The sequence below is a fragment of the Peromyscus maniculatus genome, chromosome 17, assembly GCF_049852395.1.
Source record: "Peromyscus maniculatus bairdii isolate BWxNUB_F1_BW_parent chromosome 17, HU_Pman_BW_mat_3.1, whole genome shotgun sequence".
In the NCBI taxonomy this organism is placed as follows: Eukaryota; Metazoa; Chordata; class Mammalia; order Rodentia; family Cricetidae; genus Peromyscus; species Peromyscus maniculatus.
This window is the reverse complement of record NC_134868.1, coordinates 1762797-1784972: the sequence shown is the minus strand read 5'-3', so window position 1 is coordinate 1784972 and position 22176 is coordinate 1762797. Positions and strand designations below refer to the sequence as shown.

At 53.8% G+C, this 22176-nt stretch overlaps 1 protein-coding gene across 16 annotated transcripts in view; it reads right to left on the bottom strand.

Moving 5' to 3' along the window:
• Positions 1–422: 422 nt before the first annotated feature.
• Positions 423–22176, bottom strand: part of Sugp2 (SURP and G-patch domain containing 2) — a 25078-nt gene continuing 3324 nt past the window's right edge. For 7 of the 16 annotated variants that reach the window (XM_076553058.1, XM_076553053.1, XM_076553054.1 and 4 more), the window contains exons 3-13: positions 17763–19328; positions 15003–15123; positions 10911–11398; positions 9336–9447; positions 5715–6199; positions 4470–4531; positions 3923–4051; positions 3685–3821; positions 2875–2995; positions 2135–2221; positions 423–657 (exon numbers count right to left, since the gene is read on the bottom strand). In XM_076553058.1, coding sequence (XP_076409173.1) covers positions 2875–2995; positions 3685–3821; positions 3923–4051; positions 4470–4531; positions 5715–6199; positions 9336–9447; positions 10911–11398; positions 15003–15123; positions 17763–19328 — 3221 coding nt within the window. In that variant the 3' untranslated portion in view covers positions 423–657; positions 2135–2221. The remainder of the gene's footprint in view (positions 658–2134; positions 2222–2874; positions 2996–3684; positions 3822–3922; positions 4052–4469; positions 4532–5714; positions 6200–9335; positions 9448–10910; positions 11399–15002; positions 15124–17762; positions 19329–22176) is intronic. The other 9 variants (XM_076553063.1, XM_076553061.1, XM_076553062.1 and 6 more) reach the window with 3 other exon arrangements.

Here is a 22176-nt window from a genome sequence, read left to right as displayed (position 1 = left end):
CCATGGATGGGGCACTCACTATGAAGGCTGGCGATGTCTAGGGACACTTTATTGGCTCTGGGTTGGCAGACTGCTGTCAAGGCCTAGAGATGTGTGCTGTCTAGGCCTGGGGACATCTGCAGTGAGGGTTGGACCTGGGGATACCTGTCATCAGGGCTACACATGCCCTTACTGTCACTGAGACACCCGTCAGGCCTAGTCTGCACTGTGACCTTCCTTCCTCCTCACAGGACTGACTTTTTGAGACAGTTTCGTTCTGTGGCTCAGGACATCCTTCTACCTCAGTCTCCCTAGTGCTGAGATTACAGACTACATCCAACTCATTTCCTGTTCCTCCACACAGCATGTGACATAACTCGGGCTGACCTCAGACGCCCAATGCCTCCCCGGGGGCCTCAGTGACTGCAGTGCAGGGCCGGGCAGTGGGTCTGCTCCTCATTTATTCCGAGCACTCGACACGACAACACCATGACATCTTAGAGCCTCACAAACACAACAACGTCCGAGTGTGACATCACCAGTGTTCTTCTGCGTTTTACCAGGGACCAGAACCAACCTTCGCCAAGTACTTCCAGGAACAGGAGCGCGTCAGAGCCACAGCAGGCCAGGCCAGCACAGCTTTTGGAATCCATGGCCCTTGTGGAAGTGACCCTGGAACTAGAATGACAGGAGGAACACTGTGACAGGGGCAAGGCCACAGGACTGTCACCAGGTGTCCTCCACAGGCCTGCCACAGAGCAGCCTGGCTGGAGAATAAGGTGGCCTCAGGAGGGTGAGGACGGCGGGGTGTGTGAGGAGGGTCCCGGCAGCTTGCACGAATGGTGTGAGGTATGTGCCCCCTCTCCCTCCACCTGCCCTGTCCCCAGAAGAACCCAAGAATGTCATTTCTCAGGTTGGGAGGCAGCCCCTGAAGGTCTCTATTCCAGGAGTGACAGGAGACTTGGCACCAGGGCCATACCCACAATTCCTTAATCATCTTGAAGACCCAATGGAACAGCACAAAATGCAGATGCCTGGGGAGAAGCTGGAGAGACGAGGTGTTGTGTGCTCCAGCTGCGGAGCCCACCATGGACCAGGGTCCCGCTCCAACCCACAGTCAACATGAAAGCTGCTAGGAAAGTGAAAGAAAAGACCAGAGGACGAAGTTGCAGCCTGGGTCCTGACCTGTCAGCTCCCACCCTGCAGACTGGCTCAGGGTCAGACTGTGACCCAGCTGCAGCGCAGCATGCCCATAGCTACAAAGACCTGTGGTTGACAAGACAGCAGAAGAGTCGGGTGGGCCTGGGGCTGCACCAGCCATGAAGAAGGGGCACAGGGGGGTAAGAGAAGCCGAGGGCTAACCAGATCCTCCAGCTATGCTTGCGGCTGACACCTGACCACCACGTTCCCAGCCCTGACCCCAGACTCTCCACACATCCGTAGGCATTGCAAATGCCCACTTGTGGTGGGGAAGCTGGGACCCCAGCAAGAGTGTCTGCAGGGATCAGGGGCAGCAGGCACAGGCAGTGCTGGGCACAAGGAGGGCGCCAAGACAGCCGTCCATTACACCTGAGCAGTGGCCATCCTTCCAGAGGCCCCAGAAAGAGTCTAGGGAAGAGCTGAGCAGTGTCACAGCACTGCTCTGCGGGAGCCACCCCGAGGCCAGGGGTGCACGGGTTGGGGTTTTCCTCAGGATACACTCTCCAGGGACAGACAGGCATGTGCTGGGCATGTAAGCTCCGCTGTATTAAACTGGGGCTAAGATTCTGAGAAGTCTTCCAAAACAGAGTCCTGCTACACAGCCAGGCTAGACTTTAACTTGCCCTAATCCCCCTGCCTCAGACTGCAGAGCTCTCAGACGTCTGTAGGAGCTGAGATGCCATTGCTCAAAAGCAAGAATCCACACCGCTCCCTCTCCACCAGAGCCTGTGTTCCCAGATAAGCTCCAGAGACAGAAGAAGGCAGGGCTGTGTGGAGAGCTTGCAGGGAGCCAGGCCCTGGGCACTAAGGCTGAGGAGCCACCCTACAAAAGAGGAACAAGATGACAGACAGAGTCCGAGGCGGGAGGCAAGGGTGCCTGAGAGTGGCGGCTGAGTGTGCAGTGGCAAGGCCTGCGGAACCTGACCCGGGGATGTGGAGCTGGCCGAGTACACACCGAGGCTTAGGCTGCAGGCGTCCGGGGCAGGGTGACGGGAAGGGCAAGGCTGCTTCGAGGCTTATCTCTGTCGCCAGTGGCTCTGATCTAGTCAGGAAGAGAATGGCTGTTCAGAACTGAGCATGGAGCATTGTGGGAGAGAAGGTCAAGAACCAAGAATGAGGGCTGGCGATAGGGCTCAGTGGATAAGGGTGCTTGCTACCAAGCCTGAGGACCTGAGTTCAATCTCAGGGTCCCACATAGTGGAAGAACTGACTCACAAGTTGTCCTCTGCCCTCCACACGGGCACCTCAACACACCTGCTTACACACATATACACAGTAAATTAAAAAAAAAAAAAAAGAACCAAGAGTGGGATGGATGAGGCCTGTAGGCCCAAGGCCTTCACAAGAATAGCACTGGAGGCCCACAGGAAGGAAGGTGTAGGCTGGGCAAGGTCACAATCATCAAGTCTGTCCTGGCTGCTGGACCCTGCAAGGACTGTCATCTTTAAGAGAAACCCTGAGCAAGAGCACGCAGGGCCAAGAGTGGCCTGCTCCCATGACAGCATGCTCAAGGCCCAGCAGAGGCACTGGAGGTGAGATGGGAAGCCTGGGGCCAGCAGGCGGCCCCTTTATGAGAGGAAGCTTCCTCCTCTGCATGCCTGGACAGGAAGGGGGGCACATGGCAGGAAAGTCCTTTGCCTCACTCAGACTTCCTTTCTGGTGACATCAGGTGCTGGTCCGGGTCCTGGCACGCACCTATTTGCTGGCCCGCTTGTGTCTGTACATCTGCATCATGCGTTGGCGGAAGACGTCAAACGTGTCTTCTTTCTGCTCTGGCCCATCAGCCCCCAGGCCCTCTCCTTCTGAGAGCGTCCCCCTGCAGAGCAGAGGCAACAGTCAAGAGCCAGGGTCAGGGGTCAGCCAGGGTGCACAGGGACATGGGACACAGACATGCAAAGAGCAAAGGGTCACAGGGCTGGGGCATGGCTCAGTGACAGGGTGCTTGCCATTGCGTGGTGAGGCCCAGGGTTCTCTCCTTAGCACAGCAAAAATCAAACAAGTAAAAGACAAGCCACAAGCCACAGTGGAAAAGGAAACTACGTCTACTAGCTCATGGGAGCATAGACTTTCGTGCTGGAGACACAGCCTTTTATATAGCCCAAGTTGGCCTGTAACTCACAATTCCCCTGCCTCACTCTCTCAAGAGTTGGGATCATAGATGAGTGCCAGGCCTGACTGGAGCCTTCTGTGGGTCTGTAGCCTGACCAGAAGAAGATGCCTCACACAGGGGTATGTTGGGACTGAGGGACAGGCCCTCTGGATATATGAACAGGAACTGAGGATCTGTGTCCCCACCCTGGCTGCCTGTAATGCCTTTTAGAAACATCTGTGCCATAACTACCCAGAAAGGCTGCTTAGTTTCCAGGGCCATGAGCATCAGGGCCAAGAAGCTGTCCAGAGGTCTACAGAGGAAGGAGTCGGCCACATCTGTACACCCAAATGACCAGCTGTACACTGTGCCTAGCCCCAACAGAAAGCACCCAGAGTCCCCCAGGCGCGCCATACACGCTGACAGGCTCGCGGATGCCCTTCCCGAGGGAGCCCAGGCCGTGGCCCTCCTTCCAGCCCATCTTCTGCAGCATCTGGAAGCCCAGGTTCTTGTCTGTCAGTTTCTGCTGGGCAAACTCCAGGTCCTTGGGTTTCTGAGGACAGAGAGGTAGGGATGGGTGAACCCGTCTTCAGAGCACACTGGATCCCAAGTGCTGTCCTAACCCCGACACCTGGGATGGTGAGGCCCACTCACCTCCAGCTTCCCTGTAACACCCCTGGGGGTGGGGCTTCTTGAGTCCAGGTCCCTTACCCCAGGGTCACAACTGGCACCTGGCAGTGGGGTGGCATGCTGCTGCCCTGTGCTGAGCCTGCGAGGGAAACCCTGTGAGGAGGGCGAGGCTCAGGCCAAAGGCTCAGCAGGAATCATTGAGCAAGAGACCTGTAAGGACGAGTGGCCTCTCCTGTGAGTGGACAAATCACTGCTCTCCTGTGCACTGCACAGTTTATACTGTAGGGTCTGAATGGAGTCTCCAGCTCAGCCTCCTGAAGGCAGGGACATAGGCATTCCCATACCTGGCTGCTGTCTTGGGGATGGGGCTTGCTGTGATGCCTAGGCCAGCCTAGAACGCCTGTGCATGAGTAACCATCCTGCCTCAGCCTCCTGAACACCTGGGGCACAAGAGCATGCTCCACACCCAACGCTGCAAAGTGCCTGAAGGCTCTTTGTGAGCAGCAGCAAGTGTACCGTTCTGATCTTGCACCTGCAAGGGTCGGGGGTGTCACTATGAGATCACACACACCTTCTTTTTGGCTATGGGACGACCCCGAGGCCTGTCGTAGGCGATTCGAACTGGTTCGTGGACTAGAAGACAAAAGGGAGAGATCTGTCCACACCGCACATTTGCTCCATGTCCTTAGAGACAGACAGAAACGCTGCCTGGTGAAGACACACTCCAGTATTGTCTGCTGGGCCGTGACTGGCTGTGACGGAGGCAGCAGCACTGTCTGTGCTAAGGGCGTCACTCAGCCGAAAGTGCTGCCCTGTGCAGGGATCTGCTGCTTGGGCTGCTTCCTGCGGCCACAGGCAAGCCACAGCAGTACTGCACCCTCCTAGTTCCATCAAGAGGACATCAGAGGGACAGCTCCGGGAACCCTAACTATCAGTCGAGAACTCGGGAACTCAGGAGAGCACCACGCGCTCATCATGGAAGTCACTGAAGACAATGGCAGGGCTGTCTCACTGATGCCCAAGGCACCACGACTTCTGAGTGGGGTAAGACAGACATGCGCCTCCCCGCAAGAAGCATGGTTCAGCTCCCTGCGCCCCGAGACACAGGACACAGGGTCAAAGCTGGGCCAGTGGCCATCTACTACAGTGCTAAGGACAGTAAGGTGACAGTGTCACACAGAGACCGCGAGGCCCAAAGGCTGCTCTGCTCCCATCTTCACAATGCCTATGAGAATCTCTGGGGACTCAGAAGCTGGGTGTGCTTCAAGATCAAAGGTGGGAAGAGGTGGGAGACTGTCTAGCAGGGCCCAGTGGCGACAGAGCCCAGCAGATGAGAAGGGGCCCCTTGTAAGGAGGGCAGCTCCCCTTACTAGACATGCGGGTCCTGTGCTAACAACTGGGAGTGCAGTACACATTGGTTAAAAATACTTGAGCCAAGCACAGGCCCAGGGCCATGCAGCACTGGGTTACCTGGGCTCCCCTGCCAGCACCACGCACCAAGGAGAACCTGGTCATGGTGGCATACCTACACTCTCACCCTGTGGGAGCTGGGCAGGAGGATTACTCTATAACGCCAGCACAGGTCACACAGGTATGTTCTGTCTCAAAGAAAACCACAACAAAACCCAAAAAGACACTCAAATCCGCAGTCCTGGGAGCAGAGAACCCTGTGCACCGTGCCAGGCACCTCGGGCCCATCTGCACACACAAGGCCAGCAGGTGCTAGCAGGAGGCAGGTGACTGGCTGTGGCAGGTACATCTGGGATGGCTACTGAGTGTGCTGTCCCCCTCCCCCCAGGACTCAGGGGGCACTCACCCTTTGACTCCTGGATGAGACACACCCTCTTGGGGGCAGGGATCATGCCAACTTTCAGTGACTTGCTGCTGATTCTCTTCCTGGGGAAGCAGCTGCCGGAGGAGGTCTGTGACAGGCCAGGGGTGCCAGCCTGGTCCTCCCTGGACCCCTCTCCAGGGATGCTGTCAGTGGGGGAGCTGCCCTCGGAGCCTGGACACTTGGCAGCTCCTGCCTGTGGCCTGAGGGTGCAGGTCTCCTCTCCGCCCTCATCCTCCTCGTCCTCCTCCTCATCTTCCTCCTCCTCAGGCAGCACCTCAGGGCCCTCCAGTGTAGCCTCCTGCTGGGGACGCCCATCCTCTGGCTCACCCTCACCCTCCTTTCGAGCTGTGGGGCTCTGCACTGAGTCCCCCGCCTCACCAGTGGACTGGAAGGAGATGGATGGGCACAGTTCCAGCACCTTCTCTCGGTAGAACTTGAAAGCTGAGCTGCTCTGGTCGTGCAGGAACCTGAGGATGACATGCACTGCTGAGCTGCACGAGTGTGAGCTCCTGACTTGGCCCAGAACACAGGCAGCAGCAGGACATGACCTCCGCACTGCCCTACTACGGATTCACAGCCCAGCTAATCAGACAGAGCCTGCAGAACTTGGACTGGCTGAACCTAATAATCTTCCCTGGATGGGAGATGACCCTGAAGTTCATCAAGACCGGATGCTCATGCACCATGCACGACCCCGCCTCCCATTCCATCCCTAGAACCCTAAAAAAATGTCTTCGAGGCAGCTCAGCTAGTAAAACCACTTGCCGCACATGCCTGAGAACAGAGTTTGGTTCCCAGTCAGACTGTTTCCACTGACCTCCACAAATGCCCACAGCGTGCCCATACACACACACACACACACACGCACACGCACACGCACACACACGCACGCTCACACGCTCACACGCACACACACACTCCCCTCCGGCTTCCTTGCGTGTCCACACGGACAAGTGCACCAACACTCGTGGACACACACATCTGACAGCACACAGGCGCGCACACACACAAAGTCCTAGCAAGTACCAAGTGACTGACAGTGGCCGCCTGGGATGTGAGCGCTGGCAGGCAGAAGCGGGGGGGGGGGGGGGGGGGGGGGGGGGGGGGGGGCCGGGGGGGGGGCCAGGGTGATAGTCAGCTCGGCTGGCACAAGGGGATTTGGGGAGCAGAGCTGAGTGGCTGTGGGGCAGGCAGCAAGTGGGGAAAGGCAGCTGCAGACTGAATGCATCTCCACTCAGATGGAGCGGAGGGAGGAGGAGGGAGGAGAAGGAAGCCGCTGGAAGTACACACAGCTGTTCTGCTTCCTGGCATCCACAAGTCTGCTGTGCCCCTCGGCCTTGTCTCTAACTGGGAGAAATGAACCCAGATTCATCACCAACTGAGACCTCAGAGGCCACGAGCCCAGGTCAACCATCCCTCTCGTACGCTGTTTGTGCAGTTTGCTGACACCGAGAGGGGCAGGACCTGACGGAGGTCCTGAGGTCCCCTTCACGAGCACAAAGAGACACAGTCATTGGACAGCACTGTAAGGAGCATCATGAACGACACTGTAGGCTGGTGGGGACTCAAAGCCAGTCAGGAGGACAGACGCAAGGTGGGAAAAGAAAGGCCTGGAAACATTTTTTGCAGTGCTGGGTTAGAGCAGCTGAGCAAGTGCTTGGCACTGGGCTATGCAAAGGAGACCACGAAAGACGCACACACAAGATGGCTTCCTGCTGCTGAGAGGCGTCAGTGGGAAAGCCAGACTCCGCTATGTGATTTTTACTTTAGAACAAAATTGGATTAAAAATCCCAGCTGGGTTGCTGAGCCATGGTGCTGCACACCTTTAATCTCAGCACTGGGGAGGCAGAGGCAGGTGGATATCTCTATGTTCGAGGCCAGCCTGGCCTACAGAGTGAGTTCCAGGACAGCCAGGATTATTACATAGAGAAACCCTGTCTCAAAAAAACAAAAAACAAAAACACAAAACAAACAAACAAACAAACAAAATGCAGCTGGGCATGATGGAGCACGCCTTTAATCCCAGTACTCAGGAGGCAGAAGGACCTCTGTGATTTCGAGGCCAGCCTGGTCTACTAGTGAGTTCCAAGCCACCTAGGACTGCACAGTAAGACCGTCTCAAGAGCAAAACTCAAACTTTTCCCCCACCCTCTCCCCTACAAATACAAATACGCAGACCATCAAGATGGCTCAGTGGATAAAGACACTGCCTGCCTCCAAGCCTGACAACCTGAATCTGGTCCCTCGATCTACATGGCAGAAGGAGAGAACAACTCCTCAAGTTGTCCTGTGACCTCGACACTTATGCACACGGCTGCCACAAAGTAAATAAACAATGCAAAAGCACACAAATCCCACTGGGGTCTGTGTATGTGGCTCAGTAGAAAGGAGTGTCTGCTGTGCAGGAGCTGAGTGCCAGGACAGCAAGCTTTCTTTGTAAACTGTAATCTTCACTGAATTAAAAGAAAGCCCACTTAAAGGCCTGATATGAAGCATCTTCCAGCACAGGCCCAGGAGGCCTACGACAGCATCCCTGACAGTAAGTGTGGGCAGAAGCAGGATGTGGCTCAGAGTACCGCACCCTGGATCTCTGGGGAGCAGGAGTCAGCCTAGGCAGGTCAGTCACGGGCCAGGACTGAGGAGTGCAGGACACAGCATGCACCCACCAGGCCCAGGCAGTAGAGCAGCGTGCTTTGTTTGCACTGGACCCATAAGTTCTTTAAGACATGTAAGCCAGGGCTGGAGAGATGGCTCAGAGGTTAGAAGCACTGGCTGTTTTTCCAGAGGTCCTGAGTTCAATTCCCAGCAACCACATGGTGGCTCACAATCCTCCGTAATGAGATCTGGTGCCCTCTTCTGGCCTGCAGGGACACACGCAGGCAGAACATTGTATACATAATAAATGTTTTTTAAAAAAAAAAAGACATGTAAGCCAGCCTGTCTGCCTTCTGTCCATCCTGCCTACTTTCCATCCTTCCCTTCTGTGCTTTTTGAAGCAGGACCTCAAATTCCCTGTGGAGCAAGCATGACCTTGAACTTCCTGCCTCCACCTTCCAAGTGCTAACAAGACTGGTGTGTGACACCATGTAGCTTATGTGGTGTTGGAGACAGACCCTAGGCAAGAAGTCTACAAACTGAGCTCCTGCTCTAGCCCAAAGTGCACATTTCCAACTGGACTCCACTGCAGGACCAGGAACAGACCCAGGTCTCCTGCACCCAGCAACCACTCAACTGCATTTTCAGTCAGACCATGACACAGCTCTCCAGCAAGCGGGAGGAAGCCCAACAGTGCCAGGCTTGGTCCTAGGAACGCATGGGAGATCTCACATGGCCTCTGGAACAGCCCAGGAGTGCACCATCGAGGCCTTCTACCACAGGACAGAGCTCCCTCAGCAGCTGGGGCTCTTCAGGGCTGGTTTCTGGGCTTTTCTCAGACAACCTGTGAGGCACATGCCCAAATGTTGTTGGTGTACCCAGTCTCTGTGTGAGGGCCAATGGAAAAGAGGGCGAGGCTTCCCTGATCTAGGTGAAGGCTAACCCAAAGGAACCCATCCTGTCTGCTCAGTGTGTGGCTGTGGGATGTGGGGGTCCAAGGCACGTACCACAGGTCAGGGTTGTCGGTGCTGTTCTCTATGCTGAACTGCTCAATTTCGGGGCCCACCTGAGCCACAAATTTGGCCAGCTTCTCAGCGGTCTCCATGGTCTTCCGATCCACTACAAAACAGAAAGCAGTGGTTGTGGCTCTTTAGACCGACTCAAGCTACTTAACCTTGGTCCTTCCCTGCACCATGTGACTCTGGAGTCCTCTCCTTGTTCTAAGTAGTCAACAGGCAGACTGTGGCAGAAGCACCAACAGTCCCAGGGACGCCTGGGCTGGCTGCCAGGGGAACAGGCACATGGCTGTCACCCTCATCACATCAGCCAAGAGGCTGCCAACCTGCTGCTCAGACTCTCAAAGCTCAGGTCAGCAGATACCCTGCCAGCAGCTCAGGAGCCAAGAAACATGGCTCAGGCACTGTGTAGTCTGCGCATGTTCCCGCTGCAAGCTAGATGGGAGCACTGGGCAGAGTGACACTAGGCATCCAAGGAAACACCATGTGGGCTTGGCTGCATGGACCCTGCACCTGGAGATTGGTCCAGGCCAGGCTGAAAACACCTGCAACGGCCTCGGGGTACAGCTTGGGGGTGAGTGAGTGCCTAGCAGGCCTGTGGCCCTGCAGTCAATGGCCAGCACTGCTGAACCCAGACAGACCAATGAAGCCACTTAAAAAGCAACTGCCTCTGTCCATACTTTACATTCTCAACACCCCCTAAATAATACACGAATAAATACTCCTGCAGATCTATTGTTGTTGATATTATTATTATTATTATTATTATTATTATTATTATTATTATTGTAAGAGACAAGGTCTTACATAGGTGAGGGTGACCTTGAAGCCCAGGTCCTCCTGCCTCTACCTTCTAAGTGTTGGGGTGACAGGTGTACTCCACAACAGCCAGCTTCATGTAGCATGGGTGTTGTGTTAGATGCTGTAAGCTATCCAAACAAGATGAAAATGTAGTAGAGGCCAGACACAGGGACAAGGACAGAGCAGGTCAATGGCTCAAGTTCCAGCCTAGTCCCAGCTATACAATGTGTGCAGGACAACCAGGACTAGAGAGCAAGACCCTACTATCTCAAACAAAGTAAGCTCTTGCAGGCCATGGTGGTGCACACCTTTAATCTCAGCACTTGAAAGCAGAGCAGGCAGACTCTGTGAGTCTGAAGCCAGCCTGGTCTACATAGTGAGGTGCAGACCTATATGGAGAGATCCTGTCTCAAACCTCTCACAACCACATCCAAGACAAGCAAAGCATCAGGAGGGCGTGTGCAGGTTCTCTGAAAACTGTGTCCTTTTCCACAAGACTTCTGCCTCAGTGGACTCTGGCACATGTGAGGGTAAGGATGGTATGGCGGAGGCCCAGCAAGGACCCAGGTCAGCTGGATCATCAAGAGTGGGGGGTTCAGGAGGAACATGAAGGACAGTGTGGCCATGTACCCATCCTATCCAAGTTCTTTTGGCTACTCCAGCCTGCCACCTGGCCTAGACTGCTGAGCACCTGGTACCCCGACTCCCACCACCCCAAAGGACCCAAATGAGCATGGTGACGGAGGGTTAGTGGTGAGCACCTACCATCAGCAGAAGGGCAGGGAGAAGAGGCTGGCAGGGCTTCCGAGTCTTCCCCTGCTGTTGGCCGAGGAGACGGACCCAAGGCTCCAGGGCTGGAGGACTGAGGACAGGGTTTGGCAGGCTCTGGTGGGCAGTCCTGGGCAGCGTCACTTGAGTCCCTTGGTGGTGGCTTTACCTGCAAGGAGCCTGCAGCCTGGCGGCCGTGGTGTCTCTGCCGAGGGCTTGAGGACAGGGATGTGTGCTGGGCAGTGGCAGCTTTCTTGGCCTTCAGGCCTCGAGGACCCTGGGAGCGCAGCAGCCGCCTGCGCTGCCATGGGAGGAGCCTGCGCTTGAGACTGCGCACAGCTTGTGCATACAGCATGGCGCGCACTGCACACTGTGCTGGCGTTGGCCTCCGCTCCACGATGGGCCAGCTGTGGTTCAGCCGCTGTGACTCGGCCAGCTTCAGCTTGTAGTATTTATACTCCAGGCTGCTCTCATCAGACAGAAACCTGCCGAGCAGACACAAGGCAGGGCAGCACTGTGAGGGCAGTAGCACTGGGAGGGCAGCACTGTGAGGGCAGTAGCACTGGGAGGGCAGCACTGTGAGGGCAGTAGCACTGGGAGGGCAGCACTGTGAGGGCAGTAGCACTGGGCTCCGCAAGGCACAGCTGCCCTCCTAAGACTGCCCTCTGCTGTCCAGGTGCCCAAGAAAGTCAGCTTTGATCCAGCTGGGCAGGAGGCTTATTCTTAATCCTAGCGATGGGGAGGTTGGAGCAGGAGGACTGCAGAGAATTGGAGGCCAGCCTAGACTACAAAAGGAGCCGTTATCTTTTTGTTTGTAGCCCCGGCTGTCCTGGAACTCACTATGTAGAAAAGGCTGTCCTCAAACTCCGAGATCCACCATCCTCTGCCTCTAGAGTGTTGAGATTAAAGGTGTGCAAGCAAGAATTGGTTGGATCCTTTGTCAGCTTTGGTCACAGAAGGTGCTCAGAGTTCTGCATCCTGATCCGCAGGCAGCAGGAAGAGACAGCCACTGGGACTGGCTTGGGATTTTGAGACCTCAAGGCCCACCCTAGTGACACACCCCAATCCTTCCCAAGCAGTGCCACTCCCTGCTGACTCAGCGTTTCTCTTTCTATAGTGTGACACGGGGATAGGACCCGTGGTGGCCTCACATGCTGGGCAAATAAGCCACACTCAAGCTTGGTATTTTTTGTTTGTTTTGTTTTTTTGACAGACTCTCACTCTCCTCAAGGCTTGTTCAGACTTACAATGTAGCCAGAGCTGGCCTTCAAGTCTGGCTGTCTTCCTGCTTTAGCCTCTCTAGTCCTTGGGGGGGGGGGGGGAGGAGCACACACAGGTGTCTAGCCCATGCTTCTCTTTCTTCTTGGTGGCTCTTTCTCTAACACCATGTCTGTCTACATGCCACCATGCCTCCTGCCATGACAATGGACTAAACCCCTGAAACTTTAAGCCAGCCCCAAGTAAATATTTTCTTTTATAAAAGTTGGTATGGTCATGGTGTCTCTCCACAGCAATAGAACACTAAGACAGAAGTTGGTACCAGGAGTGGGGTACTGATGTGACAGCCTGGAGATGCTGCTTGTTGGTGGAACAAGGACTTTGGATTAGGAAAACAACTGAATGCTTTGAAGTGGGATTTAATGAGCCATACTAGTAGAAGCATAGAAGACAGTGGTGCTGACAGCAGTGTAGATTACAAAGGTCTGCTGGCTCAAGTGGTTTCAGAGGAGAAGAATATAATTAGTAAGTGGCCTACAGACTGGTCTTGTGATATTTTGGTGAAGAATGTGGTTGTTTTCTGCCCTTGTCAAAAAAATCTGTCTGACAGAGCGAGGTAGATCTCTGTGAGATTGAGTCTGGTCTACAGAGCCTGGTCTACAGAGCGAGATCCAGGACAGGCACCAAAACTCCACAGAGAGCCGGGCGGTGGTGGCGCATGCCTTTAATCCCAGCACTCGGGAGGCAGAGCCAGGCAGATCTCTGTGAGTTCGAGGCCAGCCTGGTCTACAGAGTGAGATCCAGGAAAGACACAAAGCTACACAGAGAAACCCTGTCTCAAGGGGGGGGAAAATTCTGCCTGAGGCTAAACTAAAGAGTTTTGGATTAATGGCTTTGGCAGAGGAGATTTCAAGATAGCCTAGTATTGACTGTGTTGTGTGTTTATTAGTGGTCACTCTTATGCAGATCTATAATGAAAATGAGTAATCTGAGCAAGGGAAAAAAATGCAAACTGTACAGTTGGAGGAGAAAAAGAGCACCAGGAAGTGTAACAGAGCTAAGTCCTGTGTTCAAAGGGAGTGGTGACCTCATGGTAAGACCTGACCCAGCTAAGCTTCCAATCTGTGACACAGAATTGAAGACAAGTTTAGGTTTGGTTGTAACATTGCTGGGGAGGCAGAGGCAAGTGGATTTCTGAGTTTGAGGCTAGCCTGGTCTACAGAGTGAGCCAGGACAGTCACATATAGGCAGTGAAGGAAACCACCTTATCAAAAGGAATTAAAGAAACGTTTAAGCGGTGGAGGACACCACTGAAAACAGAAAGCCGACGAAAAGCGTATTTGAACCAGGGAGCCATGTCCCAGTTCCAGCAAGCAGATACTTGGCAGTTTCAGCCACATGGTTCTGGCCTTAGAGTCAAGGATACATGAAAGGGATTGTGGAATCTCCCTCCACGGCTAGGGAAAGCCACTGAGGCCAGGCATGTGTCAGGGGTGTTCCTGCATGGAGGTCCAGAGAGGTCACTGAGTGACTTGGTTCTGGGACATTAGCAGCAGTTCCTGTCTCATGGTTCCGGTGCTTTCTCCACTTGAGAGCGCCCACTGTGCATGCACAGGCCTACACTAAATTTCCTCTCTCATCAGCCTGCTTGTCCAGATGGGTACCTCACCTTCACAGTGGCTCCCCTAAATCTTAGCTTTCTCAATCAATGCCTATTTCTGATCTTCCATTTGACCCTGTCCTCCAGCACACACAAGACCAACAATGGATTCTCTTGTGGTGACCATCAGCTGCTGGGCTAGGCCCAGTGTCCCTGTGGCAGAGGCAGTCCTCTCAGGACCATGTCCCTCCAGGGAAGTCACCCCTAGGCCTCTATACCTGGATGCCTTCTTACCACATGGTCTCTGCTTCCCTCACCAGTCTAAGGTTGTGTGGCCCCCTGCCCTGCTTAGCACTGGCTGAAGCTGGAGGCCCTGTATTTCATTTCTGCTCCAGCTCATTTCAGCTGTGCGTCCCGCAAGCACAATGCTTCTATACGTAAAGCAAGGATGGCCACAGACCAGCTCACAGGCAGCAGCCAGTGTAGAGTCAACAGTATGCTCAAAATCCCACTGAGCATACAGACAGCTACCAGACTGAGGCAGGAGGATCCTTCCAGCCCAGGAATCTGGGCAGAGCTTAGGCCAAAATGTAAGACCCCATCTCTTATAATTAAAAAATAAATGACAAACAAAATCAGGGAGGGGTGGGTGGAGAGATGGTTAAGAGCACTTGCTGTTCTTGCAGTAGATCAGGTTTGACTCCCAGCACCCACAGAGTGGCTCACAACCATCTATGACTCCAATTCCCGGGGATCCAGTGCTGCTTTCTGACCTCTTCAGGCATCAGGCATGTGGTACACAGCCACACATGCAGGCAAACTACTCTTTAGCCTCTTGCTTTGTTTTTACAGAGTTCTGTAGTCCAGGCTGGCTGCCAGTTCTGATCTTCCTGCCTCCCAGGGCTGTGGTACTCCTTAAGATGGGGTACCATACTCCCCTGGGGCACTGTCTCTCTGCACCCTAGGACAATCCAGCAGGGAGGGTGAGTGGTGCTCAACAGCTCTTGCCAAACATATAACAAAGGCTGGAGAGTTAGCTCAGCTGTACTTGCTGTTCTTCTAGAGGACCCAGCTTCAATTCCCAGCATACAATTCAAAATGGCACTTTAAAACTGTCTCTGACTCCAGTGCCTTGGTATCTGACCTTCTCTCTGGCCTCCTCAGACATTGGATGAACATGGTATACAGATATACATGCAGGCAAAACACATAATACAATCATTTTTTAAATAAGAACATGTCATCTAAAAAGACAAAACAAGCGTGCTCACCAGTAAGCAGGGTCCTGCAGGAGGAGTGTCCTCTCTCGAGGAGACAGCCTGCCTTGGATGACACGCATGACAAGCTGGTCAATGGTGTCCACCACCCTGTGATCCGCCCGCTGGGGGACTGCTGCGATACACAGAATGGATACTATGAAAATCAGTGGACCTCAAAGGCCTGGAGACCAGGACAGTGAACTGGAGGGCAGCATAAGACCCCAAGCCATCAGCAACTGGAACAATCATGGGACACTGATGTTAAAGAGGGAAACCTGGTTGAAACAGAAAATGTCCTTGTGAAGATGTCCCACCTCAGCCGTAAGCAGTGAGAGTCACTTGGCTGCACAGAGAACTAGGTATAGACTCAGAAAGGAGCTGCTAAGTGTTGATCCACCACCACCGCACACAAGCTTACCTGAGTTACCCAGCATACAGGGAAGCTGAGGTAGGGAATTGGAAGCTTGAGGCCAGCTAGCCTAGGTTACACATCAAGGCCCCATCTTACAAAAAAATAAATAAATAAAAAAGGAGGGGCTACAGAAGTTAATGGTGCTTGCTGGTACTCACGAGGACCAGAGCTTGGATTCCAGCACCCAAGCAATAAGCCAGTCTCCTCGCACACCTGTAACCTCAGTTCAATGATCTGATACCCACTTCGGCTTCTGTTCTCATATAGTCAGACATATGGACACACCAATGAAAAATTAAATCTTTCTGGGTAGGGTTGCACACATCTTTGAACCCAGCACAGAGGCAGAGGCAGGTGGATCTCTCTGAATTTGAGACCAGCCTGGTTACACAGTGAGTTCCAGGTCAGTTGGGGCCACATAAAAGACTCTTTAAAAAAGAAAAAAAATCAAGCAGGCAGTGGTGCTGTACACCTTTAATCAGAGGGGAGGCAGAAGCAGGTGGATCTCTGAGTTCCAGGCCAGCCTACAAAGAGAATTCTAGGACAGTCAAGGCTACACAGAGAAACACTGTCTTGAAAAAGCGCGCGCGCGCACACACACACACACACACACACACACACACACACACAAAACAACCTAAAAAGAGAGCAGAGCAGGTAGCTGCACTCTCAGGTCAGCGCGTCTGCCGCGGCAGCGCCTGGGTCCCCGGCTGGAGGGGGAGCTCAAGACCTTGGACCCTTCCTCCTCTACCCACAGCACCCGGCCCTTGCTACCCCATCCCCTCTGGCACTAGGGACCAGGGAGGAAACGCACTCAGCCTGCTTCTGGAAGAACCCTTCTTACAAGTAGCTGTGCCAGTCATCTGGGTTGGGACGTGTGCTGCCAGCCTGGTGCAATGAGGCCTCCATCAAGGGAGGGCAGGCAGTGGTAAAGTGACACTCCCTGGACTGGAGGTAATGTCACGGGAGAGAAAAGACGGGTGCCATGTCCTCGGGTACTGGGAAGGCTGGGTGTGAGAGACAGCACGCATGCTGGGAGCACGGGAGAGGGAGACCAAGCAGCTTCCCACCCTACTTCTGGACAACGCCAGAGCGGCTGCTGACCGTGAATCAGGTGAAAGGCACCAGCACCACCCGAATGACTCAGCTGGTCCCTGACATCCATCAGCACTCTGACCACCCTTCCCAACCCCTGGGCACAGGATCAACTAGGTCTTGGTGTCCCGTTTTCTCTGCCTTTGGTGACACCTAGTGACAAGGTACTTCAGAACATGGCATCCTAATCTTGATCCTATGGTGAAAGGGGTCGTTCATTGTTCCTAGTGAGGGCCAGCCAGCCCTCCATCTGATTCCCAAAGAATCCTAAGGCTGGGAACTGGGGCTTAGTGGGTACAGTACTTGCCTAGCAGGCACAAAGCCCTGGGCTCCATCCCCAGGACCTCAGGAAGCAGGGGAGGTAAGTACACACTTGTCATCTGGGCACTCAAAAGTGGAGGCAGAAAGATCAGAAGTTCAAGGCCAGCCTGGGCTACATGAGACTCTGACTCAAAATCAAGGGTAAAAATTGGGTCTTTGAGTTCTAGTCTCTAGAGGGGCTGGAGCGATGGCTTAGCAGTTAAGAACACATGCTGCTCTTGCAAAGGACCCAAGTTCTGTTCCCAGCACCCATGTTGTGCAGCACCAGCATCTTCTGACCTCTACCAGTTCCTGCACATATATAGTGTACATAGTCAGGGAAGCAAGCATGCACGCGCGCGCGCACACACACACACTAAATCACAAAGAGAGGTTCTAGATGGACAACATCTGTTCCCTTGCAACAATGAGGACCTGTGTTTGATCTCAGGTCTGATATAAAATGCCGTGTGTGGTCATACATGCATATGCCAAAGCAAGGAAGGTGGAAAGAGGTCTTCTGGGCCTTGCTGGCCAGCCTGTCTAGCCTAATTAGTAAACTTCAGGTTCAGTGAGACCCTGTCTGAAAGGTGGTAGACAGTCTTCCTGAAGAACACCTGAGGCTGTCTTCTAGTCTTTACACACACATACATGCACCTACACACACATATATGCACACACATTTTTAAAAAAACCTCAGGACAGCAAGATGGTTCAGTGGGTCCAAGTGCTTAAAGCCAGGCCTGATGACTGAAGTTCCATCCCTAGGATCCATGTGGTAGAAGGAAAGAACTGATTCCCACAAGCTGTCCTCTGATGACCTCTAAACATGTGCCCTGACACTCATGTATCCATCCACCCAAACACACACACACACACACACACACACACACACACACACACACACAGAACAAAAATACTTTAACAATGGTAATGATGACACTGTTTAAAAAAAGAAACCTTACCTTGGCTCAGAGTGCTTGCAGCCCAGGGCTGAGATGTGGTTTTCTGTTCTCTGGGCTCTGCAGGCACAGCCCTCTTGACCTGGAGAGGATAGCCGCTGGCCATGAGCCAGGCCTTCAGGTGGTCTATGTATTCCCTTCCAAACAAAGTGGAGTCCTCAAAGTTTGGGAAAGAAGCAGGAGATGGAGCAATGTCTTGGAGGCCCACAGCCTCTAGGATCTTCTCCTGCCTGAAGGAGGAGGCCAAGGAAAAGGTCTGGCCTAAGAGTGCCAGAGACTTCCTACACAGAGAGTTGGTGGTCTCCAGGGCCACAGCCAGGTCCAACGGGCTAGTGAGGGTCTTCATCTTGACACTCAGCTCGTAGGCATTACAGGCCATGAGCAGGGGCGTGACGCCCTTCAGCAGCCTGTCCTGGAGCCTCATGATGTACTTGTCGAAGGGCTTGATGATCTCAAAGAAGCAGTTTTTGGTCTTCACAGCACCTTTGTCTAAAAGCATGTTTAAAAACTCATTATCGACTCGGGGTGTTTTCAGAGCAGAGTGCTTTAAAAACTTGATAGTAAAAAAGCAGAAATCTCTGTGCTCCGGTTTCAAGGAGCATTTGAAGGAGGCCAGCATCTTGGCACAGGTCTCAGTTTCCAGTTCAAAGAGAGTCTGGAAGAGCTGGGAGAACTTGAGGTCATCCTTAATGGTGTGGAACCCCGCCCACTTGATAATTTCTATGCCAAACCTTGAGAACACATCTGCCTTGTCCATGGCATCAAAGCCCAGCTTCCTTCTGGGGAAGCTGAGGGTCCTCAGGTCCAGGCCCAAGGGGATCTTTAGAGCAGCGAACTGGATTTCATCCAGCCCTGGATTTGTTCCTAGGGTCACATCAGGACTTGGGGTGGCTTTCTGGATTTGGTTAGTACCCTGAGGTTTGGAAGTAATACGACTGACAACAGGTATTTTCTTCGTGGTCATGCTTTTCAGTGTGATAAGCTTCCCGACACCCTTTGCTGCAAGCAGGCCCTGAGTGTCCCCCTTTCCTAGGAGAGTGCCTTCCTGGTCAGCCATGTTAAGAGACCGGCCTCTGGCCAGGACTTGCCCACTGCCTCTAGACACAGAGTCTACCTCGCCATGATGGTCCAGGTCATAATCCCGACTCTCCTTCTCCAACCGCCTGGAGGAGGCCAAGTCCCCCAACACTGAAGACCCAAAACCATATTCCTGTGACCAGGAGGATTCTTGAGAAACTGGGTGGCCCAAGTCTTGCTCCCAAGAGCCACGGAGTGCAAGCTTCCAGTCCTGAGAAGGAAAATGTCCCAGTTTCCGGTGGCCAAAACTCTGGTCCCGGGAGTCAGTGTGGGCCACTTCCAGATCCCGGCCACATTCTTTTCGAAGATAGCTGTCCTCACCAACGGACTGATTGCTGGATCTGAAGGTGGGTCCCGCAAACATGTCACCTCTCAGGCTCTCTCTTCCCAAGTCTAGTGAGTACACTCCAGATCCACTAGTGGAGTACCTGTTATCACTGTGAATGTCCTCAAAGACATCTGCTCTGGCTCTCGAGCCTGTCCTTAAGAGATCTGAAATAGATGGCCACAGACAGACAGAAGGCACTTTAGAACATGGGCTGCAAGGAAATGGCCCCCACACTAGCCAACACAAGTGCTTTATACTCCCAAGTGTGAGGTACAAACGACTGCTGCTGCTAACACTGTTTAAAAAGGTAAAGAGACAGCAGGATGGCTTAGTGAATAAAGTGCTTGCCATGCAAGAGTGAGGACAGGAAACCAGATCCCCAGAATCCACAGTAAAACCAAGCAGGCGTGGTTGCCTGAAATCCCATGTTGAGGAGGTGGGGACATGGGATCCCCAAGACAAGCTAACCAGTTAGAGCTGAAATCGGTGACTCCAGGTTCAGCAAGAGACCAGAAAGTGGAGAATGAGCGCCTGGGGAAGACACCTGCACACACTGCACACAGGGAACACAGATGCACTCAGGCACCACACACACACACACTCTCTCTCTCTCTCTCTCTCTCTCTCTCTCTCTCTCTCTCTCTCTCTCAAGGAAATGCGTGTGGTGCTATCTCCAGCCCTCCACCAGGCGGTCTGCACTGGCCCACTGAGAACTGCCGCCAGGCACTCAACCAAGAGTCGCAGCCCCTGGAAAACCTGCCCCTGCGCTCACCTGCAGCTCCCCTGCAGCTCCCCAGCATTCTCCCTTCTACAGCAGCATGGAGACTGCTGCCACAATACTCAGTGCTTGCTGCATTTGGGGGGTTCGAAATGCATGGAAGACGCGCACACCTCCATGCTGCGCAGACGCCACCATGCCGTCACACGAGGGGGTATCTTCCGAGCTTGCACTATAGGGCGGGAGCCTCACGTCCTACGGGTTCTGAGAGGTGATCACAATTACCAGGCTTGTGCTTGCCCTTGTGACCATCTGCCAAGGCAGGGTAGCGGGTTACCCAACAGACACACCCTAACATCGGACACAGGCCCCCAACTCACCACCAGACACTACCCTCACCATCACTCCACCCTCCCGTTAGAGAAGGGACTTAGTTTCCATGCAGCCACACCCAGCCCACTTCAGGGTGTCCACTTCTGTCCACTTGTGCCGCTCTCACTGCCTCCTGGAGGACTTCACGTCCCACACTGCGACTGGGAGGCAGCAGCCTTGGCCCACGCCACACCCACCACAGCTGAGCAGGCAACAACCTGGCACCCGACCCCAATGTGGTGGAAAGGCCCGCGTGGTCCCTGGCTCTGCCTCTAGGGCTGAAGCAGACAGAGCAGGCGGGAGTAGAAGCAGCTGCACTAAGCGGGGCTAGGGCAGAGTGGAGAGTCATCGGGACGGGACGCTGCACAGAGAGTGCTGCAGGCCCTTTGTGCACAGAGGCTGCAAGACGCTGCCCAAGACGCCATCATGGCGGCAGCAGGCCTCGGGCAGCTTTCTCACAGCTGGATTTTTAAACAAAATCTAAAAAGGGGGGCGGGGGAATCAGACAAAAAGAGACTCAGGTCTGGTAACAAACACCAAGAAGTCCAGCATTCGGGAGATGAGGGAGGAGGACTGGGAGGTCAAGGCCAGCCTGGACTACACAGCAAGTCTGAGGCCGGTCCGGGTCACAGAATGAAGGGCCTGTCTGCACAAGCAGGACTGAGTCACACCCCAGGACCCACTTAACACCTCAGCACAAGACCATAACCCCAGGGCTGGGGAGGTAGAGGCAGCAGGGAGGTCTCGGGGCCGCCGGCCAGCTAATCTAACCACATCAGCAAGCTCCAAATGTCTCCAAAGCAAGGTGAGGCTGGAGATGGCTCAGTGGTAAGAGCACTTGCTGCTTTTGCAGAGGACCTGGGTTCAGGTCCTGGAACCCACATTAGAAAGCTCACAACTGTCTGCAACTCCAGCTCAAGAAAGCTGATGCCCTCTTCTGGCACTCAGAGTAACTCTCTTGTCCCTCAGGTGCACATGCTCACACACAGACCCACAAACCTGTAATTTAAAAATAAATATTTAAAAAGTAAAGCAAAGTGGCAAGTGATTAAGGAAGACACCAGATGTCAACCTTTGGTTACCACACATGCCTGTGCACTCCTACACAAACACACACAAATATGAACACCTGCATACGACACCACCACCCCAGGAAAAAAAAAAAGGCAAGAAAAGGGACAGGTACCAAGAAGCAGAAAAATGGAAGAAAACACAAAAATCCATACTCGTGGGCAAATACAAGTTCCCCTCTACAGTCAAGACTTACTGAGCACCTACTTTGTACACACTGGGCACTGTCATCACCGAGGGAAGGAGATAGATCAGTAGCAGAGCCCGTTCCGCCCATTTCTGGCCCTGGGTTAGGAAAACAGCACACACATCCCCACCCATGCACACCCACAGACGCACTGGGGAAGGTGGGTGCCGAGAGGGGCACTGCACTGGGGGAAACACAGGCACAGTGGGGGATGCCATCCTCAGAGACTCTCACCACGTGTGAAGTGGCAGCGCCTGGTGCTCAAGGGCTGCTGCTAAGGGGAGGGTGGAGGGGTGGGGTGGGTGGGGGGCAGACATGAATTTCCACCAGCAAGAAACAAACTGGAATCCTTGGCCCTGACTGTGGTCCTGGTGCAGTCAAGGCGGCAGAGCCAAGAGGCAGGAACGATGGCTGTATCGTACATGTCCCATGCCCTGATTTACAGAAAAGAGCCATGTACAGTGTAGAGCAGAAGCCTAAGGACAGCTGAGAGGCCATACAGCTTTGTTCCAGAACCACCCAGATGCTGTAAGGTTTACTGTTTCTCCACCAATCAATTTTCCTTTGTTTCTTTTTGAGGCAGGGTCTCCTTATATAGCCCAAACTGGCCTCAAACCCACAGGAATCCTGCCTCAGGCTCCTCAGTATGTACCACAACACAATG